This window comes from Entelurus aequoreus, linkage group LG01 (assembly GCF_033978785.1).
Source record: "Entelurus aequoreus isolate RoL-2023_Sb linkage group LG01, RoL_Eaeq_v1.1, whole genome shotgun sequence".
Classification (NCBI taxonomy): domain Eukaryota; kingdom Metazoa; phylum Chordata; class Actinopteri; order Syngnathiformes; family Syngnathidae; genus Entelurus; species Entelurus aequoreus.
Window position 1 is genome coordinate 39905410 of NC_084731.1, and position 12819 is coordinate 39918228.

General features: G+C 45.5%; 2 protein-coding genes across 2 annotated transcripts; one reads left to right on the forward strand and one right to left on the reverse strand.

Annotated features, from left to right (window-relative positions):
• Nucleotides 1-6434: 6434 nt before the first annotated feature.
• On the reverse strand, nucleotides 6435-8853 carry LOC133664329 (E3 ubiquitin-protein ligase RNF182-like). The gene is made up of 7 exons (XM_062068885.1): nucleotides 8574-8853; nucleotides 7970-8158; nucleotides 7749-7902; nucleotides 7617-7684; nucleotides 7425-7533; nucleotides 7138-7355; nucleotides 6435-7067 (listed from the first exon to the last, which is right to left on the reverse strand). Exons 2-7 carry the CDS (start codon nucleotides 8015-8017, stop codon nucleotides 6885-6887), a joined length of 780 nt encoding a protein of 259 aa, XP_061924869.1. The 5' UTR covers nucleotides 8018-8158; nucleotides 8574-8853; the 3' UTR covers nucleotides 6435-6884.
• A 345-nt stretch (nucleotides 8854-9198) lies between these two features.
• On the forward strand, nucleotides 9199-11084 carry LOC133664393 (small nuclear ribonucleoprotein-associated protein B'). Its single transcript, XM_062069018.1, has 7 exons — nucleotides 9199-9338; nucleotides 9854-10005; nucleotides 10092-10203; nucleotides 10283-10435; nucleotides 10504-10633; nucleotides 10713-10838; nucleotides 10918-11084. The coding sequence occupies exons 1-7, from the start codon at nucleotides 9336-9338 to the stop codon at nucleotides 10956-10958; spliced, it is 717 nt and encodes a 238-aa protein (XP_061925002.1). The 5' UTR covers nucleotides 9199-9335; the 3' UTR covers nucleotides 10959-11084.
• The last annotated feature ends 1735 nt before the right edge of the window (nucleotides 11085-12819 follow it).

Here is a 12819-nt window from a genome sequence, read left to right on the forward strand (position 1 = left end):
TCCAAATCTAAACATTGGAACTAATTAACTGGCCTCAACGAAATGTACAAGATTTGGGGTTTTCAGGGAACCTGCCTGTCTTGACGGAGCGGTTGTTGCTGGACACACGACGGACTCTTGGGAGAAGAAGGAGTGTCGCGTGCCTGGCGACCCTTTCAGTCGAGGACGTGAAGATATCCACCTATTCACAATTATGACAACTGGACATCTGCTGATTGGAGTAAGCGTTGCTCTGGTTTGTCGACAAATTGGACGTTTCTGGCAGTCTTCAAAGTACCCCAAAGCTGCCACAAATAATTGGAGGGTGCGGGCAGAACTGTGGACACTCTTGTGATTTGGATAACATCGGACCGTCTGCCCTGCAGGATAAATTTGAAGACCAGTCATAGACAATTTAGAGTGAAAAGTAAATTGTATTTTCACTCGCATGCAAAACATTCTAACTTGGATTGTTTCCCTGGCTTCGAGACTCTCCTGAAGGACAGTGTGGCTAGGACACAACAAACTCCCTTCTTGTCTCTCATGGACACACACCTGTTGTTGTTGACTTTGGACTGACTGGCGGCTGCAACAACACCAGATACACGCGGCAGCCATACACACACACATGCATCCACAAAAAATATACGCCACACACACATACCCCACACCCCCATCCAACGCCCTTGACGCGAATCCCTTAGGGGTGATGGACAAGTGGTCAGCGCCTGAAGAGCTGCAGCCTGCCTCCGTAGCCCCCACTCCCTCCCCTCTGTTGCAAGTCTCGAGTTGTATGTTGTAATATGTATATGGGCTTTACTATGGAGTTTTTTTCCCACTCCAGACTGGGCCCCCTTAGGAGCCCAGTCTAGATTGTATTTATTTACTCATCCTCCCCCAGCGTTTACCTTTTCCCCATCTTTTACGGGGCGCCTTGTGGCGACCCATCAGCGTTCCTGTTCTGTAACCCTGTACACTGTTTGTTTGTCTAATCTTGAACGGGTTTGTGCTGAAAACAAAGTTTCGTTGTACTTGTGCAATGACAATAAAGACCTACCCAGTAGTAGGCTCTTTTTTTGGCTTCAGTACCTGATGAGTTATAGGTGATTTATCACATTCAAGGACAAAAGCTTGTACAGTATATACTGTATAATTAAGTGAGAAATACTTGCCATTAGTTCCAAAAGATTTCTGTGGATTTCTATTTCCATTCTAAAAGTTATGTATTCATATTTTGTGCAATATTTCATACGTAGATACACTAATGTTAGCTTTTTTTGGTTTAATTTTCCATTCGTAAATACATCTGTTTTGCTAACTACTTGTGTAATAGGACTATGTGCAAAAATACCAGTTTAACTTACGAGGTCAAAGGAGATGTGTATTTTCTTCCTTCAGCACAATCATTATATGCAACAATTAAGCACTTCTCTGTTTGCCTTATGCACTTTACCTACTATGGTCACTTTGTTCCTGATCTTAGGTCATCAACCTTTTGGCTACGATTTGGCACCTTTAAATGGTAAATGGGTTATACTTGTATAGCGCTTTTCTACCTTCAAGGTACTCATAGCGCTTTGACACCATTTCCACATTCACACACTGATGGCGGGAGCTGCCATGCAAGGCCCAACCACGACTCATCAGGAGCAAGGGTGAAGTGTCTTGCTGAAGGACACAACGGACGTGACTTGGATGGCGGAAGAAAAAATACAGCAAATGGTGACTTCCTATCAGGAGTTTTATAATAAATCTATGAACAAGCTTATTGGTGTGTCCGGTGGGACTGGCGAAAGTTAAGTAGAAGAAAATGCAATCGATTATAAATTATTTAATGTCTCTGTGCGGCCAGGTAGCAAATTCATCACGGACCGGTGCCGGTCCCTGGGGACCACTGAGATAACCCATTTTGTTAATTGTTCATGCGGATTACAGACTTATTGCTAGTGTCATTAATAACATTACTACCATTTTATTAATAGACTTACTTTATTTTTCAATTGTGTGTAGTAAAATGAAATAAGGGAATCATTGTATTTTTTGTAAATGCACCACTTGTTCAGGGGTCCGTCAAGGATGACGTCACACGCAGTAGGCGTGCCCTAAACTGGATTTTAAACCGGAAGTAGGTATACATCATATCCGGCCGCCATTTTTTTTTTTTTTTGTAGTTTTCTCAACTTTCTAAGTCTTTTTTGCCACTTGTGCCAGCTTTTTTTTAAACATGTTGCAGGCATCAAATTCCAAATTAGCTAATATTTGCAAAAAATAACAATGTTTTCCAGTTCGAACGTTAAGTATCTTGTCTTTGCAGTCTATTCAATTGAATATAGGTTGAAAAGGATTTGCAAATTGTTGTATTCTGTTTTTATTTACGATTTACACAACGTGCCAACTTCACTGGTTTAGATTTTTGTACTACCTCAGATCGATATCAAAATTCCTGGTACCGCCCACCTCTAATTTAAGTACAATGTCTCATCAATAACATGTAGTATTTTACTGTTTGTGTCAGGACTAACTTTTACCTTCAGAAAAAAGGCTATTTTTTACTTTGCTGCATTTTCAACAAGCTTTGTCACCACTCTGTACTTTTCGTATTGTTTAGCCAATGGCTGCCAGAAGTATTGTGATGTTGCGCGTCCGTCAAGCTATAGAAAAACAAGATGTATGATTGGTTAGTTGTGTGTGGCGCCAATTCAAACAGGAAGTAATGCTGCGTTTCAATTACCTCGGAGGTTGTCACGGGCTCCTTCAGCATTAGACTGTTACATGTTACATCCACAGTGCAAGAAAGGCCTACTGAAATGAATTTTTTTTATTTAAACGGGGATAGCAGATCCATTCTATGTGTCATACTTGATCATTTCGCGATATTGCCATATTTTTGCTGAAAGGATTTAGTAGAGAAGAACGACGATAAAGGTCGCAACTTTTGGTCGCTGATAAAAGAAAGCCTTGCCTATACCGGAAGTAGCGTGACGTCACCGGAGGAAGGACTCCTCACATTTTACCATTGTTTACAATGGCAGCAAGAGAGATTCGGACCGAGAAAGCGACGATTACCCCATTAATTTGAGCGAGGATGAAAGATTTGTGGATGAGGAAAGTGAGAGTGAAGGACTACAGTGCAGTTCAGGACGTATCTTTTTTCGCTCTGACCGTAACTTAGGTACAAGGGTTCATTGGATTCCACACTTTCTCCTTTTTCTATTGTGGATCACGGATTTGTATTTTAAACCACCTCGGATACTATATCCTCTTGAAAATGAGAGTCGCGAACGCGAAATGGACATTCACAGTAACTTTTATCTCCACGACAATACATCGGCGAAGCTCTTTAGCTACTGAGCTAACGTGATAGCATCAGGCTCAAATGCAGATAGAAACAAAATAAATAAATCCCTGACTGGAAGGATAGACAGAAGATCAACAATACTATTAAACCATGGACATGTAACTACATGGTTAATAATTCCCAGCTTGGCGAAGCTTAACAATGCTGTTGCTAACGACGCCATTGAAGCTAACTTAGCAACGGGACCTCACAGAGCTATGATAAAAACATTAGCGCTCCACCTACGCCAGCCAGCCCTCATCTGCTCATCAACACCCGTGCTCACCTGCGTTCCAGCGATCGACGGAAGGACGAAGGACTTCACCCGATCATCCGTGCGGTCGGCGGCTAGCGTCGGCTAGCGTGTCTGCTATCCAAGTCAAAGTCCTCCTGGTTGTGTTGCTACAGCCAGCCGCTAATACACCGATCCCACCTACAACTTTCTTCTTTGCAGTCTTCATTGTTCATTAAACAAATTGCAAAAGATTCACCAACACAGATGTCCAGAATACTGTGGAATTTTGAGATGAAAACAGAGCTTTTTTGTATTGGATTCAATGGGGTACCAATACTTCCGTTTCAACGATTGACGTCACGTGCATACGTCATCATATATAGACGTTTTCAACCGGAAGTTTAGCGGGAAATTTATAATTGCACTTTATAAGTTAACCCGGCCGTATTGGCATGTGTTGCAATGTTAAGATTTCATCATTGATATATAAACTATCAGACTGCATGGTCGGTAGTAGTGGGTTTCAGTGGAGCACTACAGCAGGTCCTTTCTACCCAAAACCATAAGACTTTACAACGCACTTACGTGATTACTGTGATGATTTTTTCGGTGGTGTGCAACACGGATGTTAGTGGTTTTTTGTTGTATTTTGTCTTCTATCTATACATAGTGAAGTAGTATTTAGTACTATTTTTGTTTGTTTTTATCATTCTTTACTTTGGTTCCTGTAGGTAAAAATCTGCACTGAAACCTTGTAATTTCCCTATTGTGGGATGAATAAAAGTCTATCCAATCCTAGTTAAACCTTACTCCCTGACAACTTCAAAGAGTGTGCTAGCTACTTGATTTGCAGCTTGGGCTTTCAGCCTAGTGGCTGGCACACTAACCTCTACTATGGCGGTGTCAGTAAGGGAAGACCAGAAACACAGTGCAGGTCCAATAGACTTGGAATTACGTCCCAGCCAAGTTACGGTGTCGAAAATCATGATGGCCACATCCACGAAAGCAATTTTGCGCCTGCCTTGTCTGAATATAAACAACTTGTGGGAAAAATCCACTCTTTCCGCAACCTTTAAATACGATGGATGATAAGGAAACACAGACGCTATTGCTTGCGATGTACAGCGTATTTACCACATGATATAAACGTAATTTACACTACCGTGACGTTAGCACAGTGGTTCTTAACCTGGGTTCGATCGAACCCTAGGGGTTCGGTGAGTCGGCCTCAGGGTTTCGGCAGAGCCTCCGCCGCGGAGGTCAAGACACACCCGACTCATTGTGTAAACAAAAACTTCTCCCTGTCGGCGTATCATGGATACCCCCAAACAATGTTCCCTCTAATTTTCCATATGCGTGAGCAAACGCAAAAACTCCTCGAGCATTCATGTAGAGCACATGTGGAACACATGTGAGCGACGTCAGACCTGCAGCACACTTGTCCCAAACCTGACTAAATAACAAGTTCAATGTTTTATTATTATAATCAAATGACAGCAGTCATTTCCATGAGATTATTTTCTAATATAAGTGTTTTGGCCCACTTACAATGACTATAACATATTGTTTTTCATGAGCTGTGTACTAGTATTATATGTCTGGGTCGGGGTCCTGCTTTGGAAATAATGTGTACCCCTTTCAGATATCTCATTTAGTTCCCACTAAAACATTCACATGTTGCACAATGAGATGTAAACATGGGATCATGTGTACATTCCTGTAACTTTCTGTTTGTAAAATATATCTTCATTATTATTTCTTTAATATAATAAATCATTTTATGATTGCGGTTCGGGTTTGGTGAATGCGCATATGAAACTGGTGGGGTTTGGTACCTCCAACAAGGTTAAGAACCACTGTTAGCATATACAACGTACAACAAAAGATTGTATCTGGCTGATTTAGTGTGACAAAAACAAATCAGACGTGCTAATAACTGATATTGTAGCAGCGGATATCATTGTTTACATCCAGAGCAGCCATCTTTGAAACAAACTCGGTGTCACGGCCCGGGCGCACTCCAGTACGCATTCATCTGTGTGCTGCGCTGCGTGCGCCTGCACACGCCACTCCGGCTGCAGCAGGCGGCTGCATTCAATCGCCAGTCAGTCAGCACTGGGCTTCTTAAGCCATCTCAAACATGCGTTCCGGGCCAGAACGTAGCGACCTGTTCCAGTACAGTAAGTCGAATATCTCTAGCTCTGTGCACTCTCTCTCTCTCTCTGTGTTTCTCCCCCTCCGTGTTCATTTGTCTCGTGTCCCTTGTCGTCTTCCAGCATCATTCCTCCGTTCCCGCGTCACGAGCTGTGTGTCTTGTCTCCCCCTATTCCCTCTGGTTCCCTGGCTGCCTCTTGGATCTCGACCTTCCGCCTGGACACGGACTCTGATGCCTCGCCGCGCCCCTGCCCTGGACCTCCGCGCTTGCCTTGCCCCCTTGGAGTTCCGCACCTCGCTCAACACTTCCGGTAACACTCATCAGATAATCGCTACACATAGTCACACACCATTTTGGATTTGTTTCACATTCCATACTTTTGTAAATATAATAAATAGAGCTAAAACTATGTCCCTGCATTCTGTGCCGTCTTCTTCCCCCGCTGTACCGTAACACTCGGGGTTGGTGAGAATGCTCCGACTTTCCGAGTCGGAAGTCCGACCTTGAGGGGCGTTCCAGTAGAAATTTCGACTAGGAACTCTGATATTCCGACTTCCCAGTACAAATGGAAGGCACAAATACAACCTGCGGCTCCCAGGACCTCCGGGTTCTTTTGCACCACAGGCAACAACCAAAGTTATTTTCCTGTGAGATATCTTTACTTTGACTTAGGTTGGCTTTTGACTACTTTATACAGGAACGAACTGCCCTCGTTTTTTTACTAGATAAAAAATAAATTCCAACTCAATATAAATGTTATTATTTCGTTTTATTCTATTTATATTGCACATAAACAAGCAGTGAATTGTTGCAGGTGAAGATCCACTGTTTAGCTTAGCTTAGCACAAAGGTTAGCAGCTAGCGCTCTTGTTTAATACTGAAGTGTACACTGCTAGCGTTACCTCCTGAGCTGATACTGCTAAGTTTCCTATGTAAACATACGACGTGTCAATCACATCGCCAAGCTAACTTCCTGTCTTTATGCTAAGCTAAGCTAGCAGTCTTCTTGCAACACTTCTGCTAAGTTAGCGACAACGAATGAAGTTTAACGATTGATGGCTCAGACACATTTTGGAATGAATGACAGTCTGCTTCCCGTTGTCCTGAAGGCATCTTCTCTGATTGGCTGGCAGCATCATGAAGTTGCCAAGTTGGCGGCGGCGCATTGTTTGTCAACGTCACGGCAGCGTGCCTCTGCGTGCGGTGAGCGCCTCCGTGACCTCTTGGCAGAGACACTGGCAGAAGCCGTAGAGGACAAGCAGCAGCAGCGTGGACGGAACCAGGCTGACTAGGACCACGCCCAACCACATGTGGCCGATCATCAGCAGGTAGATGCCCAGAGGTAACGAGCTGAAGTAAACCTGCGCCGCAAACAACAACGTCCGTCAACGCTCTGGCACCGCCTGCTTCCGTATGTACAACAGCACTGACCAGACACAGCGCCCCCAGCAGGCAGCGGGGGAAACTGTGAGACGTCCAGGCGCGACACTTTTGAGCAGGCAGGTTGCAGGGCAGCGAGTCCAGGCTGGAGGGGCGGTACAGACCCACCACGTTGAGCACGCTCAGTGAGTCCGATGACGGCGAGTCGTCAGGCAGCTCCATGATGGTGATGACGAGGCAGTCCGAGGAGCGATGCGCCGAGTCGGCACCTGGTGAGACGCGGTTTTAACTTGACGCTAACTCGGAGAGATAATCAGAGCAAGATGGCGGCTTGTCACCTGTCAGCCCGCTGGGACTCAGCACAACCTCGCCGTGACCCCCCCGACGTGCTCGGTCCTGACACGACAGGACCGCCAGGATGTGTCGGTCGTCCTCTATCAGCCACACCTGAAGACGACAGGAAGTCGGCAGGAATAAGGGGGAACATTAGCGACCATCAACACGGCGAAGGAAACAAACAACAACGGCACCTCTTCATCTGGGACGCGGGTCTCGTGGCGGCAGAAAGGGCAGCTGATGATGGATGGGGAGGACTCGCCTGCACAACAAGACATGGCCGTGACGACGATGATGGCGGTTGTGCTTGATGGAGGTGGACTCACCCATGTCCACCATCCTCTTCAGACACTTGGCGCAGACTCGGTGCAGACACGCTAGCAGTTTGGGTTTACGGCTGCGAGTGTCATAGCGGTTGTAACAGATTTTACACTCCAGCTCCTCCAGCGTGTAAACCAGCGACTGAGCCCACGTCTGCACCTGCACATGTCCCACAGCGTCTACGTTACGGCGCAGTCACATTTGGAGGACCGCGTGGACGTCTCACCTTGCCTTCCATCTCCTGACTTGGCACCGCCTTCTTTGCTTGGCTCATCCTATTGGCTGTCGGAAGCAGGAAGCGGCGACGGCGGGGATTGTGACGTCACTTCCTGTGACGACGACACGGGACCGCTTTTCACTGAGGTGGTCCTGGGTGACAGGACGTCCAGCGTCCAACACGGAGACACGCGTCCATCTGCAGGCACACTTGGGTCAGCGAGCTTCCTGATTGGTCCTCATCACAGCGATACAATGTAAACAACAGCACTGCATCACACACACAATTCCGTGTCAAGGACATTTTTTTCCTCTTTTCATTACACAGTCGTACACAGCAATACACATACACACTTTATTTATAGACACAGGCTGCAGCTCTTACGTAACAGACTGGAGTTGCTATGGCAACAGCTTCACTTGAATGGCTGATCACTCAATGTGATGATGTCATGTCGCTGGCTATCGCGCATATAGGGTCTGGACAGACACGCGTGTGCGTGGCTAACTAGAGAGCTCGACAGATATGACACGCATGCAAACGGGTGTACCTAATAAAGTGGGCGCGTGTTGACTCGGGCGTGTCACGTGACTATACGCAGCATGTCGCTCACCTGATGCGCGTGCAAGGACGGCTCGTTCGGCAGCTGTCACTCACTCGACGTCGCCCATGTTCGACTGCACGGTCAGTTCGGGTGACGTGACGTCATCTTCATAGTCCGCTCGTGACTCACTGCAGCGCGGTGCACGCGGCCAGCCAAGTGGCCACCGGGGGGTGTGGGGGTCGGGGGGTTATCCTGGGTTACCATGGCAACTGGTCCCCGGAGAGATCAAACAAGTGGATCATGATTGCGTTCTGATCGCTCTTGGGTACGTCATGTGTTTGTCCTCCGTGGTCACGTGACTGCTTGATGACGTCGCCTGCATGCAGGAGATCGCAAATTTCTTCCAGCGTGAGATAATTATTATGCAGAGACAAATAACAAATAAAATATTAAAAGACTGTCTTGGGATCAATTGCATGCGTACATAAAATACAATACATTTTTAACATGAATTTACTCAACCTTTTCTACTTAAAAAAACCCGAAAAAACATTTTCCTTAAAAATAAATAAATTGTACGTTAGAGTGTGAAATGTGTTTTAGCTCTACGTGCTTGACTGGGTGAAATCTGACAACGAGTTTATTGATGTCGCAGGGTAGGAACAAATGTTTGTTCGTTTCTGGGGCAAGCTTTTCATGTAGCACCACCGGTCGCTACGTTACTTCCGGTGAAGGTCGAATATAGAAGGGGCTGGCGGGACAACCGCGGTTCAATTTTTTGGGTTTTGTGAGGTGAATCCGGCGGTAATCGGAGCCATCAGAACCGCAAACATGGTTAGTATCTTCACAAGTTAGAGCTGATGTGTTCACCACCTCGATGCGGCTACTATTGGCTTTATTTTGCAACATTTTTGGGGATGAATGAACGCCACTGTGTTGTCTGAAAGCAGGAGTCGAATGCTAATGCAATCACCGAACCATAAACCTCAACATTCAACGTACATACTCCTTTGCTGTATTTGTTGCTAAAAGTCATGTGTGATTTAAAACATTTTATTTTTGTGGTAATAAGTTTTTTTAATTCCGGGCTAGCATAACCGCTAGCTAGCTAGCACTACGACGTTGTGGTAACATAAGTTGAGGGGCACAATGTTAACCATTTTTGCCCCTCGTATTATAGTATTATTAGGAACGGTTATGAATGTATTATTTCTAATTAAGCAGAAGTTGCCTTGTACTGTGATTATTTAGTAAGTAAACAATATGTAAAGTGATCAGAAGTCTCGCTATGCTCTTAGAAGTACGTCTTATGAGGTCATAATCATGGCGGCGTGTGGGTTTGCCCTCAGACGGTGGGCAAGAGCAGTAAAATGTTGCAGCACATCGACTTCAGGATGAGGTGCATCCTGCAAGACGGTCGCATCTTCATCGGCACCTTCAAGGCATTTGACAAACATATGAACCTGATCCTGTGTGACTGTGACGAGTTCAGGAAGATCAAGTATGCACAGGGACACTCCTTAAGAAACTTCCCAGCCGTAGTGGTCTGTGTCAAAGCGCACGAGCAATGTTGTCTTTCTGACGCAGGCCCAAGAACTCTAAGCAGCCAGAGCGAGAGGAGAAGAGAGTTCTGGGACTGGTCCTGCTGAGGGGAGAGAATCTGGTGTCCATGACTGTGGAGGGACCACCCCCTAAAGACGTAAGAATGCGCATACACACATATTCACTGTTTCTTGCAAAGTAAAGTTCTAATAAATGGTGATATCTTGTCCCTTCAGACCGGCATCGCTCGTGTTCCTTTGGCAGGTGTGGCAGGCGGTCCAGGTGTGGGTCGGGCGGCAGGTCGTGGCATTCCGGCTGGTGCACCGATGCCTCAGGCTCCTGCTGGACTGGCGGGGCCTGTGAGGGGTGTGGGCGGACCGTCGCAGCAGGTAACCATGGCGATCACACCTGCCATGTCAAGTCTCCACAGTTGCTGAAAGTAGAGTGCATCTCCTAGGTGATGACCCCGCAAGGCAGAGGCACCGTCGCCGCAGCCGCTGCTGGCGCAAGCATTGCTGGAGCGCCCACGCAGTATCCACCTGGACGAGGAGTCCCGCCCCCAATGGGCCGTGGCGCCCCGCCTCCTGGTAGGGTTTAAACTGATGTTCCCGTCATGTCTGTTGGAAATGATGGATACTAATTGACTGGGTCCTTGTCCTTCCGCAGGAATGATGGGACCACCCCCTGGAATGCGGCCTCCCATGGGACCTCCAATGGGTATGCCTCCTGGCAGAGGAGCACCAATGGGGATGCCCCCTCCAGGCATGAGGCCGCCTCCCCCTGGCATGAGAGGTAAGCACTTCCCTTGATGAAAACATGAAGTGGATTAAATGAATGTTTGCTCACCTGTAATCTCCTTTTATTGTTGCAGGACCACCACCTCCTGGCTTGAGACCACCTCCCCGTCCTTAAAAAGGAAGCGCATCCACTGTATAGATTTTTTTTTTTTTTTACAATTTTTTCAAATAAAGTTACCGGTTTTCTTCATGCTGGGCTGATTGTCACCGTGGTAACGGGTTCAATAAATGTGTCTAAAAAAAGCCAATCAGTTGTGAATGTTTGTGTCAAATGAGCATATAAAACTTCATTTATAGCTTGACTAAACACTTGACTGTTGCTGTAAATTTAAACAATATTTACTGTCAATGTTTGTAAACATACAGTAAGGTCTAGGAGTCAAGGACCGTTGACAAGTTCTTTACAATTTTGCCTTTATCATATGCGATAGATTTGAAATAAGTCAATGAAATCTGCATGTGTTGAAGGAAGACTTTCATCTTTGAACAACTTTAACAAATACAAACCCCGTTTCCATATGAGTTGGGAAATTGTGTTAGATGTAAATATACACAGAATACGATGATTTGCAAATCCTTTTCATCTTATATTCAATTGAATGCACTACAAAGACAAGATATTTGATGTTCAAACTCAAACTTTTTTTTTTTTTTTTTTGCAAATAATTAACTTAGAATTTCATGGCTGCAACACGTGCCAAAGTAGTTGGGAAAGGGCATGTTCACCACTGTGTTACATGGCCTTTCCTTTTAACAACACTCAGTAAACGTTTGGGAACTGAGGAGACACATTTTTTAAGCTTCTCAGGTGGAATTCTTTCCCATTCTTGCTTGATGTACAGCTTAAGTTGTTCAACAGTCCGGGGGTCTCCATTGTGGTGTTTTAGGCTTCATAATGCGCCAAACATTTTCAATGGGAGACGGGTCTGGACTACAGGCAGGCCAGTCTAGTACCCGCACTCTTTTACTATGAAGCCACGTTGATGTAACACGTGGCTTGGCATTGTCTTGCTGAAATAAGCAGGGTCGTCCATGGTAACGTTGCTTGGATGGCAACATATGTTGCTCCAAAACCTGTATGTACCTTTCAGCATTAATGGCCCCTTCACAGATGTGTAAGTTACCCACGTCTTGGGCACTAATACACCCCCATACCACCACAGATGCTGGCTTTTCAACTTTGCGCCTATAACAATCCGGATGGTTCTTTTCCTCTTTGGTCCGGAGGACATGACGTCCACAGTTTCCAAAAACAATTTGAAATGTGGACTCGTCAGACCACAGAACACTTTTCCACTTTGTATCAGTCCATCTTAGATGAGCTCAGGCCCAGCGAAGCCGACGGCGTTTCTGGGTGTTGTTGATAAACGGTTTTCGCCTTGCATAGGAGAGTTTTAACTTGTACTTACAGATGTAGCGACTAACTGTAGTTACTGACAGTGTGTTTCTGAAGTGTTCCTGAGCCCACGTGGTGATATCCTTTACACACTGATGTCGCTTGTTGATGCAGTACTACAGCCTGAGGGATCGAAGGTCACGGGCTTAGCTGCTTACGTGCAGTGATTTCTCCAGATTCTCTGAACCCTTTGATGATATTACGGACCGGAGATGGTGAAATCCCTAAATTCCTTGCAATAGCTGGTTTTTCTTAAACTGTTCAACAATTTGCTCACGCATTTGTTGACAAAGTGGTGGCCATAGCCTCATCCTTGTTTGCGCATGACTGAGCATTTCATGGAATATACTTTTATACCCAATCATGGCACCCACCTGTTCCCAATTTGCCTGTTCACCTGTGGGATGTTCCAAATAAGTGTTTGATGAGCATTCCTCAACTTTATCAGTATTTATTGCCAACTTTCCCAACTTCTTTGTCACGTGTTGCTGGCATCAAATTCTAAAGTTAATGATTATTTGCCCACAAAAAAAAACATTTATCAGTTTGAACATTAAATATGTTGTCTTTGTTGCATATT